General features: G+C 38.8%; 2 protein-coding genes across 4 annotated transcripts; one reads left to right on the top strand and one right to left on the bottom strand.

Annotated features, from left to right (window-relative positions):
* Positions 1–2,278: 2,278 nt before the first annotated feature.
* Positions 2,279–4,677, top strand: LOC134796603 (leucine-rich repeat-containing protein 15-like). The gene is made up of 2 exons (XM_063768774.1): positions 2,279–2,398; positions 3,425–4,677. Exon 2 carries the CDS (start codon positions 3,425–3,427, stop codon positions 4,475–4,477), a length of 1,053 nt encoding a protein of 350 aa, XP_063624844.1. The 5' UTR covers positions 2,279–2,398; the 3' UTR covers positions 4,478–4,677.
* A 315-nt stretch (positions 4,678–4,992) lies between these two features.
* On the bottom strand, positions 4,993–15,841 carry LOC134796290 (ATP-dependent RNA helicase DDX47). 3 transcript variants are annotated; one of them, XM_063768362.1, is made up of 8 exons: positions 15,623–15,841; positions 15,176–15,434; positions 14,447–14,613; positions 9,801–10,037; positions 9,064–9,287; positions 8,410–8,542; positions 7,420–7,548; positions 4,993–5,175 (listed from the first exon to the last, which is right to left on the bottom strand). In XM_063768362.1, exons 1-8 carry the CDS (start codon positions 15,746–15,748, stop codon positions 5,011–5,013), a joined length of 1,440 nt encoding a protein of 479 aa, XP_063624432.1. In that variant the 5' UTR covers positions 15,749–15,841; the 3' UTR covers positions 4,993–5,010. The 3 variants fall into 3 exon arrangements, with proteins under 3 accessions (XP_063624432.1, XP_063624433.1, XP_063624434.1); XM_063768363.1 differs by lacking the exons at positions 15,176–15,434; positions 15,623–15,841 and adding an exon at positions 15,069–15,136; XM_063768364.1 differs by lacking the exons at positions 15,176–15,434; positions 15,623–15,841 and adding an exon at positions 14,973–15,041.
* Between the last annotated feature and the right edge of the window lie 158 nt (positions 15,842–15,999).

Below are 15,999 nucleotides of genomic sequence, written 5' to 3'. Positions count from 1 at the left end.
GAATTACGAGCACACGAGACACTAATAGTAGTTTGACAATCCTTGGTTTTCAAGAGGTATTTTATATTGACATTTGCTGTCACAAATTTGCTGTCAGATTTAGTCGCAAACCGCACGCAAAGTGCACACAAATGTGTCGACACCTTGTTACGGAAAAGTGTAGACACGGCGACGACACTTTGTTTCGAAACAATTCTAGACACATTGTGTGGACTCTGTTACGACACATCTGACATTTAGTTACCACTTTGTGATTCTGCGACTGGAATGGTTATATGGGGTGTTGGATAACCCGCAACCATAGACTACCACCCATAGACTACGTTTTATTAACTATAATATTACTTAACACTTTGAACTAGTGATCCAAAGGACTCGAGCCTTTTAGCTCTTTTTTTAGAGCTCGTCTCATTTCTTGACGCCTAAAAGGCTAAAAGCCTATTTAGCCCTTTAGCCCCCGAGCCTAGTTCTATTTAAGAGCCTAGACTCTTGAAGCTAATAACCTTTTTAAAAGACTACATATTTAAAGGCTAAAAAGTCTTTATCTAAATATTAAGACTCAACCTTTTTTTAGCCCCAAAGCCTTTTAGCCTCAAAGCCTACACAAAAAGTAAACTCGACGCGTTCTGCGCGTGGTGTATTGAATCAAAAAGCCTCAAGTTTGTTTACTACGACATTGATTAAAAATCGAAGTTCGTCAATTGCGGCCGTTTTTCTCTGCCACTAAATAAAATAAATAATCAAAATCCAAAAAACATGCTTCGAATTACCCCCCCCCCCCCCCCCCAAAAGGTTATATATTTAAAAAAAGGCCTCTAGCCTTTTTTAAGACTAGCTTTATTAAAACCTTTAGCCCTTTGAAACCTTTTTGATTAAGCCAGCTCTAAAAAGAACTCGGGAGCCTTAAATTTCGGGCTAAAAGGGCTCGAGTCCTTTGGAACACTACTTTGAACGCCAACAACCCTTAACCCATTTCCAAGCCGCAGCAATCTACAAGGTTTTCCCAGATAATCCGAAAATATTCCAATTAATCCAGCCAAAAAGAATATAACCACTACATATAGTGTAGTAAATAAAGGTAGTGGACCCCGCAGTAATTCCTCAGCCAGAAAAAACTTTACAGTATGATAAAGTATCAATAAATAAAAAGTATTGTATAAATTTCCAAAGAATAATAATAATAGAATTAAAGTAAATACCTAAAGTCTTAAATAGTCAATATCTTTTTACGGAAAAATGCTCCGTTCAAACTTTCTTCACCAGACATATTCATGTAACGTATTGCAACAATATATGAAATATCAAAAAAAATATCCCAGCAGAAATACCAGTATTAATAAAACATAATTTTTTGGCGTGTCTTGGACCGGAAAATTGCTCAGTCTAATTTTTACACTGGAATGCCATTTAATTGCCGTTTTATACCTACAAAATGAAAATCTAAAAAATTCCACTCTCAGTTTTTAATAGTTCTATAATACATACATTTGGGTACGCATTTTTTTTTTTGGATTTTTTTACCGACTGCGCCAAATTATATTCTAAGATCATATAAAAAGAAAAAAATGACAGAGCAATTTTCCGATGAAAATGAGCGTCAAAGAAAGGAATTCTCATAAAAAAATATTGTCATGTTTGACAAAACTTTTAGATTTTTTTCTAGTATCACATACTGATACAAATAACTTATTTTGTAAAATAATTTTGGACTGAGGAATTACTCGGTTCAATATATAATCAGATTTGTGTTTTTACTTAACTTAGGAGTGTTTTTTTTTTTTGGATATTTATATGTTAGCCTCGGCTCATACTATACAATAACCAAGCTAAATTTCATCGACTGAGAAATTAATGCATGGGTCTCCATACAACAACTTGCTTCATTTACTACACTAATAATCCAGCTTTGATAATTCATTTGAAGAGACAAGTCACATTTCCTGAAAGTGCAATCTAATTTGAACCTTAAATCGGAATGCTAAAGTTGAAATTGCAAGGAGGTAATTATTTTAAACTGCAATATTGTATAGGTATACTAAAACTCAGTATTTGTCTATATTTCTGATTTACATGAGTAATTTCACCTAATAAACGGTCGTAAACGTGAATGTACCTGATTTTTTTAATAGCGCTCACGCTCTCATACTTTAAAATGAGTTGTAACCGCGAAACGCATATAGGCACTTCATCTATTATGATATGTGCCAAAAGCAGATGCGGTTGGTTTGTATTGAGTAGGTAATATAATACGGCTCCGGATAATTTTCCCTCAGTCACAGGCAATATTATGTTCTGACATGTGCATACGACAGGCGACAATTTCATTCAAACAAAAACGGTAAAATTGAACTGGACACTTGGACAGGACCATACCGGTTGCCTTATACAGTTAATTACGGTAAGTTGCGATTTTATTAAGATTCTGATTTACCTTGTTACATTTCGTGTATTTAGACTAGGTGTTCTGTAGGTAAGTATTTTTCTCAAAAATGGACGGCAAAGTCGACTTTGCCGTTTAAAAAATACGTCGCGAAGCGCGTAGTTTATGGTCAGTCAAAAATTAAAAAGTTAAAAACATTGCAGTCTCGATTTTGGGACTGCAATGTTGCATACAAATTCCATTATTTGTCGAGTTCCAAACTTTTTAAAAGTTGAAATGGCCATATCAAATGAAGGCACAGGCCCATTAAACAGCCAAACAGATGATTAGTACCGCGACTATTTAGCTGTCTCAAATAGGTTGGCGTATTTTCGGCAGAAAAATACACTTCTATTTTTTTATTAAAAAAATAAAAAGGCGGCAAAGCTAATTTTTTCAATTGTTTCTACTTTTTTCTGTGAAAATATATACGTAAGAACGTTGCTTTTGTAAAATATTTCTATGATATTTATATTTCTTGCACCATTTTTGAGAAAAGCACTATATATGACTCGGCTGGAAGGCTACTTGCTGGCTTCGGATTCAATTAAACGGACTCCCAAGGTCGTCCGTTTAAAACGAATCCTCAGCCTGCAAGTAGCTACTTCCGAACCTCGACAATAATGTACTATTAATTTGACTGATTCTTAATTAGGGTGCAGTAAATTAAAATGTGATTAAAAACCCACAAATTACATACATAATGTAATTTCCAACTGTCTTGAAACAAAACAAACGTTTATAGTCTAGTTAGGTAATACCCTCTATGTTTATTTGAATTTGTCATAAAGGGTGTATTTGAGTAATTCCGAAGAATTCAAAATGTCGGGTAATTCCAGAAATCAAATATGATATAGTAATTGAGGTTTATTAGAAATCCTTACATATTTTTTTAACGATTGATTGCACCGACATCTACGTTAAGCTTTGCATGTTTATCCTAATTAAAATTATTAGTGACTCTTGAGTTCTTCAAGCGCACTTCGAATCTTTACTTACTTTCAGATGTTTTTTACAAGCGTATGGTGGTTGTCACTGGTGACCCTCACTGCCGCTGACTACGTCACCTGGCCCGACTGCCCATTGGCAACCGTCAAACGAATCATCCAGCCCAACAACCCAGACCCAGAGGCCACTATTCTAGACCTCAAAGAATGCAACATCAGCCACATTGAATCCAACAACTTCGCACATCCCAATCTTGAGTTACTTGCTATAAGCTCGAACGATATAACAAACCTAAATGCCGACGTGTTTAAATCTCTCCCCCAACTAAGATCGTTATATTTAGGCTATAACAGAATTAAAGGCAAAGATATACCTCCGAACATCTTCGAAAATACTCGACGATTGGAAAGAATAGGTTTTACGGGAAATAACATGACCGGTACGCCTCAAATTTTACTACAGGGCTTAGATTCACTAGGTACACTATGGCTAGACAATAGTTCCTTGCAAGAAATACCTTTTTTCGCCGCACACCCATCTCTCAAACAGTTATACCTCTATGATAACCACATTAAGTCACTGGACAATCCAGACAAATGTATTTGGTTTGAAAACTTACTAAAACTCCATCTATATAACAACCTTATTGAATTTATTCACGATGATTTCTTTCGGCCTCTTAAAAATATAGAAAACATAGATATGAGTCGTAATAAAATTCGATACCTCCCAGATAAACTATTTACGAATTTAACTAGTTTAAAAACCGTTAATTTAGAGAAAAATCGTATTAAATACATAACTCTTGAATCATTTAGCGGCTGCAGAAACCTTTCTCATATCAACTTATCTTACAACAAGTTAACATTTTTGCCGATAAATTTCGTTTCTCAGTTTGGTAGGCTCGAGTATTTATATTTCGAACGGAATCCATGGCAGTGTGCTTGTTTGAACGATATATTAATAGAAGTGAAGTCAAAGGCGGTACAGTATAGAGATATAGACAATAAGGGTAACTCTCCGGCTTGCATAGCTATTGACTTTCGATGTCATAGGTTGAAAGATGTTCATCGCGAGCTTTTTGATTCTATAATACAAGACGGTTTCTAGAGGCATTATAGCGGTAAGTAGGTCGTAGGTCTGTACTACGAGTATAACGTCTATAATTATGATCTCACAAGTTACATGGCAAACGGCAATTTACTCGCATCCAATTTTGAACATCATTGTAACATTATGTGTGTCATTTTTGTGTATAATTTGTACATTTGAATTTAAATCTATAGTGTATCATGTAAATTATGTTGAATTCAAAATATAGTAGTCGTGTACATACTTACAAGTATAATACATACGTCGTTATTATATTATGCTAAGGGGCTATTCATAAATTACGTCATTTCAAATTAGGGGGGGGGGGGTCTGGACATCGGATGACGGTAGCATGAAGTAGGAGGAAATGGGGTCATTTGAAGCATGATTTTTGGATGATTATAGGGGGGGGGGGGGGGGGGGTCAAAAATCGCCAAAAATCGATGACGTAGTTTATGGACAGCCCCTAAGCTCGGCAGAGTAGCTTACAGGGTTTACTATTATAATGTGACTGCCTTGAATAAAACCCATCGTAATATTTAACCGTATATTCATCGTTTCTTCTTCTTCCCGCCACGGTTACTTCCCCCCTTTCCCTTCCCCTTCCCCTTGATTCGGCGGCGCACGCCGGCCGCGTTCTCCGTGTCATCATCATCATCGTCCGCGCCGCGCTTGCGGCCCTTTGTGTTCCTCTTGTCTTCTAGCTCTTTCATTTCCTAGGGATAACAAGAGAGAGATAAATAACAGCTTTCATATCAAATTGTCTGTCAATGAAAGATGCTTTTACTATTATTTAAATACTCGGTAGATTTCTGCTCTGTCTACTAGTAGCACACAATAAGTAATAAATAGTACTACCGTCAGGCGTGGCTCACTCCGCGATTTTGTCGCTTTGCTACAGGTAGCTAAAAGTACATCCGTTCCACACCAATTTTGGTGGTTAGCCATAAGGCTCGCGTGGCGCTGTCGCCACCTAGCGGCCATATCTGTCCTGATCGTAACAGACGTGTTATGTTAGAGAGTGAGCCTTCTGTACCTAGTACTATTATTTATTCTGTGCTACCGTACAGAAAGGACACTTCCTACAAAACCGAAGTTTGACAGCGATTCAGGGTCGAACCATGATATCCCTTTCTAACTTATGGCACTATCCCTTTCGACTATTTAGGGCAGCCATTCTCAAAGTGTGTTCCGCGGAACCCTGGGGTTCCGCAATGCCTCTGTTGGGGTTCCGCGAAAATACTTGTAATAATATGAAAAAAACAATAGGTATGTATATCTGGTCGACAGTGACGAACGAAAATATTTAGTTTCGGGTTCCGTCAAATATTTCGCTTTCCAAAAGAGTTCCGTCACCAAAAAAGTTAAGGAACCGCTGATTTAGGGTTGTCAAAATTCAAGTAATTATCTGTGGTCGTGCACGCAAAGGGACGTCAAGTTGTGTGAACCCTAATAATTGCTCGGAGCAATGCTGAGCCGAACGGAGCCGAGTTTGCCCGAAGTCAGGAGTGTCTCCCCATTGCTAGTAGATGAAATACTTATACTTATAGGATAGAATCTGCTCTGTCGAGTGTGAATATTAAGTACCTAGTTTTTTATTTTATACAGGGTGGAAAGGCACGACGATCCTTCCCGGAAGTATTAGGTCGTTTAAGTGATACAGAGACTATTGGTAATGGTAAGAATCGTTAATTGAGTAAAAAATAAAAATTGCAAAAATACTACTTTTTAACTGTGGTGATAACCCTATAGCATGTGCACATGACGGCTAGATTAAGGATCTCCGTCGGGAAAGCTCGGGACTTTACACTTTTTTCCGATCGTTGACAGTATCGCAATGATGTATGAATGACGCATAAATGTCAAATAAATCAAATGCATGCAAAAATATTACAAACAATTTTATTACTTTCTTAGATAATTACTTTTTTCCAATATTTAATACTATCTTCTTTTCACATACGGTGTTCAAATGTACCTCCGTGTATTACAACGCCGCCGCAGCCCGTACCCGAGTATGTCGATGCACATGCGATATAGTGTATGCTCTTCGTCATTTATCCTCCGCAGAAAGCACCAATTAGCCTTTGTCTCATTTCGTCCGCAGTTTCACATTCCGTTTGGTTTGGTACACCATATCTTTTACACAGCCCCACAAATTTAAATAGCCACGAGCATCTAACATTTTTATTTGAAGAATATGACATTCAATAAGTATAGTTCAATGAAAATTTAATTTCAAACATTAGACGTCTTGTCTATTTCCTACCACGCAAGAAGGTTTGTTAGTTTGGTATTGAAGAAGTATTTATTCTTGATTTATTCTTAGTATTTCATTTTTGCAAGTTCATTTGGTGCAACTAACACAACCTACATGTAATTTTTTATTATTTTAGATAGTTTCCTATTATTCGAAAATAATTTTGTGAAACGTGTTAAGAAACTAAAACCTATTTATCAGTCAAGGAAACCAGAGATATTTATAAGACGATTGCGTACTTTTGAGTGGTTGTCAATGTCACCATTTGAACTGTCGTTGTAAACAATGTTGTGATTAGTATTATTAATATTAAGGAATAACATAACTATTTCATTCAAGTATTGAACAAGTGGAACCACTAAGAAAGCGAAAATCCTGCAATGATTCTTACCGTGCTGTAAGCAGACCTAAAAATGGTTAGATGGCAACAAATTAGCATAATTTCCTGTCGAATACTGATTGTTTACAAGTCAGTTCATTGACCCTGTCACCTGTTAGGGTTAGAACAAAGTAGTTTTTTGCGTGGATGTTTAAAAGGTCATAATTTAGAAACGGTTGCCCATATTAACATAGTTTCTATGGAGAAAATATAGAGCTTAGGCTAAACTATCTCCCATTTCCGGAAAGGATCGTCGTGCCTTTCCACCCTGTATAATCGACTCTAGAAATTGCAGAGAAAATAACCATACAATATACTTACAATCTTCGTAAGTCTCTGAGCCTCAGCTACTCGCTCCTGTAGCACCATAACCTCGCTTTCTTCAGTCGGGTAGAGGGGCAGCTGTTTGCCGATCAGCTGCTCGATGCGCTGGTACAGTTCCACGTCGTACTAGAATTAACAAAAAAAAAAGCTGTTAACACATTGATTATGATTAATGTTAAGTGCGAGAGAGAGGTCACACATTTGCTACTCGCGTTTGGTGGCAATTGTATGAAGTTGCGCACTTATCTGTATCTTTAGGTATTTAAATAAAAGTAGCAAAATCTACCCTCAGATGGCTCCTTAAGTCAGTTGAGGGTAGATGAAAACATTACATGATCAAATAATGTAGGTTACAGTCAGATCGTTCAGTGACAGATCCAGGTGGTTTTGTATTTGGTTGGTTAACCAATAAATGTTATAAACTACCCGAAAATGTACAAATTACATATTTGTTTACTTTTATTTAAATACCTAAAGATACAGACTATAACGCTAATCAATGTGAAAACAGATAAAGGATTGGGTAGATTAATATTGAGTTAGATTTGCTTTTATTTTTATACCGATACAACCTCACACAGCAAACGTTCAGTAAAACGCGAGGATCACATCAGTCAGTTCACAACTTTGTACTCATTGCACTGATAACTAAGGGTACCATTCTATGTGTCCAATATCTTTGTCCAATGTGTATTGCGTCTCACATTTTGCTTTAATGAGAGAGTGATACGCAATGACATTAGACAAAGAAATTGGACCCATGGAATACTACCCTTACTAACCTAGTGATAAAACAAAATCGGGTTTATCGCGAATTTATCTGTTTATTGTTACTTTAATTCCAACGTTTTAACGCAGGTTTCACTGATCGGGGTCGTCGATAACTGATGTACCAGCAAAATGCCAAAATAGAAATTTGTATATAGAGTTAAGAGACCGACGAAAAGTCTATGTAAAAGTTAGTCAGTTCACAGGTGTGTGACTCACCTGCGAGACGAAGGTGACAGCCTTACCGGCCCGCCCGGCGCGCGCAGTGCGGCCCACGCGGTGGATGTAGTCCTTGCTGTGTAGGGGGATGTCCAGGTTGATCACAACGTCCACGTGAGGGATGTCCAGACCTCTGCACAATAAGAAATTGTGAGATTCTAACACAGTTGATAAAACTTGGACTTTCATTTAATGACCAGGTGAGGTAAAAGAGTGCCTTGAAAGAAGTCTGCTTTGCTTAGGACACAAAAAGAAAAATAGAATAAGTAGGTATAATATTATATCACAACATCATAGTGTGCCAATTTACTACATATGTCGCCGGTCTTGGAAGGAAAAGTGGCAAAATGTTTTAAACATTGAGCATAATTAAACAAAAGTGTGACAGGGGTATTTATTAGGTAAACTAACATTTTGGATTAATACAAATATTAGTAGGAACGAAATTGTAGTCTTTAGTTTTCAAATTGAGCTAGTTTGAAATTCTACAGCCTACTGCATTAGAAACCGCAAACTGGAAGTTGTAAAAAGTTCAGTGTTCTTTAATGTTTATCTATTATCATCTCTATGCCCCTAACCAGTAGATAGTACATAGGTATATAAAATACAAAACAAGCCAATAAAATTCGTGATGATTTCCCGAGACAAACTCACCTTGACGCTACATCAGTACAGATTAAAATCGATCTGCTTTTATTCTTGAACTTGTTCAAGGCCGCTAGTCGTTTGTTCTGTGACATCTGGCCGTGCAGCGGTACGGCGGCGAGGCCTAAGTTGCGCAGTAGTAGGGCGGCTCGCAGCGCGCCGGCGCAAGTGGCCACGAACACGATGAACGAGTTGCCGGAGAGCTCGTTTAGGATGTGCACAAGGTATACGTCCTGTAAGAGATTCATTTATTATTTAAGGCCTCTACAAACCTCGCAACAACAAACAACAAATTTTATTGGAGCAACGAATTCATTCGATCGATCAAATGCCGCTATGTTATGTTATGCCGCGTTAACACTTATAATTCAAAACAAATGACATGAAGACATCTTTTCAGTCTTTTTTATAACTTTGTAATTTTTTTACCATTAAAAAACATATGTATTTGTCATTTTTGTAAGCATCATTATAAACTTTATGTTGCATGGCAAGGTATTCAGATGACGTTTTTGGAGTTGTAAAATTTTTAACAGCAGAGTTAAGAAAGTTACAGTCTAACTTTACAGTTAACTATTGTACGATGCACTGCTTCAGTAATGATAGAGTATTCACTCTTGCATGAAAGAGACAAAGATAGTATTAATCAAAGAGTACAGACTACAGGAGTGAATTCCAATTCATAGAAATCTACATGTTTTTTTCCCAATTCTTAGGAAAGTACTATGTACTAATCCAGTACTAACCTTATATTTGACCGGGATGAACACATAGTACTGCTGCAACTTATCCACCGTCTGGTACTTAGTGGATACCTCCACCTTCACCGGGTTCTGCAGCGAGGCCCGCTGCAGCTTCTGCACCTTCTTGGTCATGGTGGCGGAGAACAGGTACGTGCGGCGCTCCCGGGGGATCACACGGAGGATCTTGTCCACTTCCACTTCGAAGTCCATGTTGAGAATGCGGTCTGCTTCGTCCATGACCTGCAAATATTGTAATATTTTTGTAAAGTGCTTCTATGATTGACAGACTTTGCGTTTGGAAGTTTACAAACAGCATAGAAGCCCTTAGTTGCTATAAGCAAAGACATATGTAACTTCGTATAAGACGAATAAAGTCTAAGGAAAAAACGTGCCTCGGAATTCAAGTAAAAGTCATTCTCGAATAGATGGCGCACACACCTTTAGCCTATCCTCGGCTAGATGGCGTGACGACACCGTTTCATATTTAGCAATTTTAACACATAGATATCAGTGAATGAACTTGGATCTAAATGATATAAAAATAATAAAATCATTTATCCATATATATACATTTTTTGATAACTTTATACGTTTTCATTTTGAGTTTTAGTCGTGTGTCGATAGATGGCAGTAAATTTACAGTGACTACAAAATTTACAATGACAGGACCCCTCTATACTATCAATTCTTTTTGCTATAAGTCACAACAACGCAACATTTACAATAACAGCACAACAAATATAAAATTACAGTCTTCTGGCCCAACTTTCAGAATTGAAAAAGGCGTCAAACAGGGTGACCCGCTATCTCCCAAATTATTTACGTCCACCTTGGAACAGGCCTTCCGTAAGCTGGCGACCGATTGGGAAGATAGGGGCGTTGAAGTCGGCGGCAGACGGTTAACAAACCTTCGCTTTGCTGACGACATCGTCCTTTTCTCAGCGTCGGCTACAGAACTCGAAAGCATGCTCCAACAACTGAGCACGGTAAGCCTTGAGATCGGACTGCAAATGAACATGTCAAAGACCAAACTAATGACAAACAGCGCCAAACGTAGGATTCAAGTAGACGGCGGAGGAATTGAATATGTCCATGAGTACATTTACTTGGGCCAAATAGTCTCTTTCCAGGCACGACAAGACAAGGAGGTCGCAAGACGTACCGAAAATGCCTGGAAGAGCTATTGGTCCATGAAAGAATACATGAAGGGAGACCTTCCTACATCGCTGAAACGCAAACTCATGGATATGTGTATTCTACCGATCCTCACCTACGGCGCTCAGACTTGGTCTTTGACTAATGCTCAAAAGCTTTCCCTCAAGGTTTGCCAGAGAGCGATGGAGCGCAGTATTCTTGGTGTCAAATTGACTGACAGAATCAGAAATTCCATCTTGCGCTCCAAAACCAAAGTAGCCGACGTAGCCCTGACAGCCGCCAAGCTTAAATGGGACTGGGCCGGACACATCTGCCGTATGCCAAACGACTTGTGGGCCAAGAAAACTACCGAGTGGACACCAAACATAGTGCGGCGGCACGGCAGACCTAGAAGGAGGTGGCGGCACGATCTCGACGTCTTTCGGAAAGATTGGCCTAATATTGCCATAGAACGAGACGCGTGGAAGAAAGAGAGGGAGGCCTTTGCCCAGCAGTGGGACACAACAGGCTAACAAATAAATAAATAAATAAGTCACAAGCCATTTCAATCAGTGCATAAAATACCTTCTTATAGAACTAAGGGGTCATCCATTAATTACGTCACACGTTTAGGGGGTGGGATAGGGGGTCAAGAAAATGTAACATGTTGTGACAAGGGGGAAAAAATCCTGAAATTCGTGTGACATAATTTATGGATGACCCCTAAGTATGTGTTCACAATGGTAATTTCTAACATGTGTTGTGCAACTGAGTTGCTAGTTTTGCATTAATTCTTGTCTCAGTACTTTTTGTACAGAGACTGACTGAAATAGCAAGACGCGTTCGTACGTTTCCGTGAAAATACGATGGAAAATAATTATGCACAATATCTGTATTTTCTACGCCCTATAGTTCGTTTTTTTTAGCATTAGAAATAAGGTAAACAATCTTGATGTGTCTTTTAATTGAAAAACACATTTTAAAAATAAGTTACGGCAAATATGTAACAATTATGAAACTAATACGATGTTTTATATTCTTCTGCTTTCATAAGTAATAGTTATTGATTTTTAAAAAGCGTTTTTCATTTAAAAGACAAGTCAAGATCGCTTACCTTCTTACAAGTTCTTTCTAATGCTAAAAAAAACGAACTATAATGTATGACCACGTTTCGGAGGCGTAAGTCATCGCTGGTAACACACATTGATTAAAGACTTTCGTCTTGAGGCACTGAGGTATGTCGGACGAAAAGACATTACGTAGAAGACGTGCGCGCCGCGCCGCCATTCATACGCGCCGCCGCCGACTCGTCCACTCGGCGCGCCGGTGCATGTCCATATATATGAATTTTTCGATTTTATTTTTTTATGGCAAATCTAATGAGATCCTAACGATTTTAATGCCTGAAAAAACGTGAACTAACGTCGCCCGATGACTTCACATAGTTAGTTTGGCTGATTTCGGGATGGGGTGGTTAGCGTGAAGACAGCCACCCCACTTTGAAAAAAAAAAAAAGCGGCCAAGTGCGAGTCGGACTCGCCCATGAAGGGTTCCGTAGCAGCAAGTAACATAATAAAATTGCGGTTTACGATTTATGACGTATTAAAATATACTACTTACTAGATCTCGTTCAAACCGATTTTCGGTGAAACTTTGCATGGTAATGTACTTACATCATATATTTTTGTTTAGTTTTATCATTCTCTTATTTTAGAAGTTACAGGGGGGGGGGGGGGGGGGGACACACATTTTACCACATTGGAAGTGTCTCTGGCGCAAACTATTCAGTTTAGAAAAAAATTATATTAGAAACCTCAATATCGTTTTTGAAGACCTATCCATAGATACCCCACACGTATGGGTTTTTTATTAAAACCCCAAAAACGTTAACATAAAGTTGTGTTATACAATAACAATAATCTTAAATACTAACTGAAGACGGGTGATCATCCATCGCCTCACATAACCTCTTACATTCGTCACATAACGTCTTCCAACCACTGGCAAAAACATCGCATTCAGGTGCTGACTTGAGAAGCGTGTTTAGGTATTGTAAGGCGCGAACTAATGGAGAGTTCCTGTACGCCACAGTGCGCGCTTTGGGAACTGCCAGTAAGTCGCGATTACGTGGCCTAAAATTAATCTTTGATTGAAGCAGAGGGGGCACAAGAAGGCGTACCAGTTGCGATACCAGCTGTGGACAGTCTGAATCCCCACGTATTCGGCACGACCCGGTCACGAGAGCATAATTACTTACGCCTCACTTCCAGGGAGTTAAAGCCCAGGGTGCCAAGCAGAAATTTCGTCGGGTAAAGGAAGTGATAGTACCCATAGGTTTTTTTGTATAAATCGCAAAAACGCCTTTCGGATTTTTTCTACAAGCAGGGCCGTGACCTCGTGGGGGTTCCACACTACAGTCGCTGCCTCGAGTTTGCTCCTAACTAGGGCGGTGTAAACAAGTTTAATCACAAAGGGGTTGTCAAATTCACGAGCATTGCGGATGACGAAGCCCAATCTCCGATAGCAGTCGGAAACTAGGGTTCTTATGTGGCCATGAAAATGAAGGTTTGGGTCAAATATGACACCCAGGTCCTTGACAGTGTCAACGCGTTTTATAGATTCAGATCCCACGGTGTAGTTCACAGATAAGGGACAACGAGCACGGCTAAAGGACATCACGGAACACTTCTCAGGGTGAAAAAGCAGCTTATTTGTGATACTCCATTCATGTGGAGAATTTAAAGAATCATACAAAATTTACAAAAAGTCTTTTGGGGTGGGTATCGTGAAGACAGCCACCCCCTTTTGTTTAAAAAAATATGTTAGAATCGGGGATATGTACAAGAACAGCGTGTGCGTGAGTATAGTGCTGTGCAGTGAAAAACTATAAATAGTTAATTTTTGCAGTTTTTAGTAGGTAATACCTAAATGAAAAAAATTACTACACGCCGGCGCCGCCGCGCCGCGCCGACCAAAAATTGCCGGCGCGCCGCCGCCGGCAAATTTTAGGTCGGCGCGCACGTCTATTACGTAGTTTCCCGAACACTGCCCAACCGAGTTGGATTCGGGGGTTGACCTCTTTCTCGAAGTTAGACCTACCTAATTGGACTACTTGTCCTAGGTAGATGTACGAGTCAAAAACTTCGAGTGCCGAGTTCCCAACAGAGACTGGGATGGGCACAACATTGGCATTTGACATAAGTTTTGTCTTGTCCATGTTCATTTTCAAACCCACCCGTTGTGAAACTTGGTTGAGGTCATCAAGCATCATGCTGAGTTCCTCCATCGACTTTGCCATGACTACCATAGCAAGCGCAGCGTAGGACGTCCACCCACAAGATGGACAGACGACCTTATTAAGGTTGCCAGAAGACGCTGGTTGCAGGTCGCTTCCAACCGGTTCGTATGGAGGTCCAAGGGGGAGGCCTATGTTCAGCAGTGTACGTCTTATGGCTGAGATGTTGATGATGAGGATGAATGTATGACAAAATAAACAGGATAATTAACCCACTTACCAGATATTTCAAAGCCTTCAGGTTGAATCCTTTAGTATTTTCCAGATGGTCAACAAGTCGACCGGGCGTGGCGATGATGATGTGCGGTTTTTTGGAGAGAGTGAGGGCCTGCGCCACCATGTCCATGCCTCCCACTATTACTGCACATTTTACTCCTATACTCGCTCCTATAATAAAATGTAGAATGAATGAAGTATAGAAATACCAAAATTAAAGAAAGTACTGCAGAAAAAAGACAATAAATTTATAATCGAGGCAGACAAACATACAGTTTTAATAATACAATCCAATATTGTACTGACAATTGTATAAATTAAAATTAAGTTATCAAAAAATTTAAATTTAACTAAAACATGTTACCACATTTGCTAAGGTAATTAGTTAACATCGCAATCAATCATGTTTCTGTTAATGTGGATAATAGAAATTGTGCAAACAAGCCCCTGCTCTGCGCCTAAAACCCCTGGTAATTTTTAATTGCATACCACTTGTTTAATTCATGTATCTAAAATAATCTAGATCTCACCAAGCGCCTCAAACTGTTCTGAAATTTGGAATGCCAACTCTCTGGTAGGTGTAAGTACGAGGGCAAAGTATCTCAAAAAAAAAATCTAGAACTCACCAAGTGCCTCAAACTGTTCTGAAATTTGGAATGCCAACTCTCTGGTAGGTGTAAGTACGAGGGCAAAGTATCTCAAAAAAAAAAAACAAAAAAAATCTAGAACTCACCAAGTGCCTCAAACTGTTCTGAAATTTGGAATGCCAACTCTCTGGTAGGTGTAAGTACGAGGGCAAAGTATCTCTGTGGGTTTTCGAGCAGCGCCTGCAGGATAGGCAGTGCGAAGGCACCAGTTTTGCCAGATCCTGTCTCTGCAAGACCTATGATATCTTTGCCCTCCAGTGCTAGAGGTATTGCCTCTTTCTGGATTTTTGATGGGTTCTTCCATTTTAACTCCTGGCATGCTTCGCATAATACGTCGACTACGCCCTGAAAATGGAATACAAAAAATAGTAACATAACCTCAAAGTAATTGTTTCTAAAAGTTCGTAATGTACAAATATAATAAGGCAGATGTGCGATTTTGACGCACGCTGTTGGTATCCAAAAAATCTATACATTTATATTGTTAAAATTGGGAAATTCTACAAAACACTACAATTAAAAGCACCACATACCAAATCTTTAAAAGTTACTGTTTCTTCGGTTTCGACAGTTTCTTGCGGTTGTTCTTGTTGCTGCTCTTCATCCTGGCTCTCATCTCCGGATTCTCCACTGCCGGAAGAATCATTCTCTTCAGTCATATTTATTTAATGTAATTGTTTAAAAATGATTAATAAATAACACGGAACACGTGAGATCTCTCAGACAAGTCGTAAACAACTGTCACTGTCACTGTCAATGCAGTCAATTCTATTCACTTGTCACTTTTTTTTTAATGACGCATGGCACGTATCTGGCGTTATAAATCATACCTCAAACAGTCCAGAACAATTTTGTTGAGGTGTTTTTCAGCATGCTTAATAAGAACCGTGCTTGTTCAGATAAATCTTGG

Source organism: Cydia splendana, chromosome 13 (assembly GCF_910591565.1).
Source record: "Cydia splendana chromosome 13, ilCydSple1.2, whole genome shotgun sequence".
Lineage (NCBI taxonomy): Eukaryota > Metazoa > Arthropoda > Insecta > Lepidoptera > Tortricidae > Cydia > Cydia splendana.
The sequence above is the reverse complement of the archived record's forward strand: the minus strand, read 5'-3'. Positions and strand labels throughout refer to the sequence as shown.

Bases quoted from the DNA above. Each gene is read 5' to 3' on its own strand.
- LOC134796603 (XM_063768774.1), top strand. From the start codon at position 3,425: ATGTTTTTTACAAGCGTATGGTGGTTGTCACTGGTGACCCTCACTGCC.
- LOC134796290 (XM_063768362.1), bottom strand. From the start codon at position 15,748: ATGACTGAAGAGAATGATTCTTCCGGCAGTGGAGAATCCGGAGATGAG. The intron at 15,435-15,622 runs GTATGTGGTGCT...TTCCATTTTCAG, and splicing joins CAGTAACTTTTAAAGATTTG to GGCGTAGTCGACGTATTATG. The intron at 9,288-9,800 runs GTTAGTACTGGA...AATCTCTTACAG, and splicing joins TCATCCCGGTCAAATATAAG to GACGTATACCTTGTGCACAT.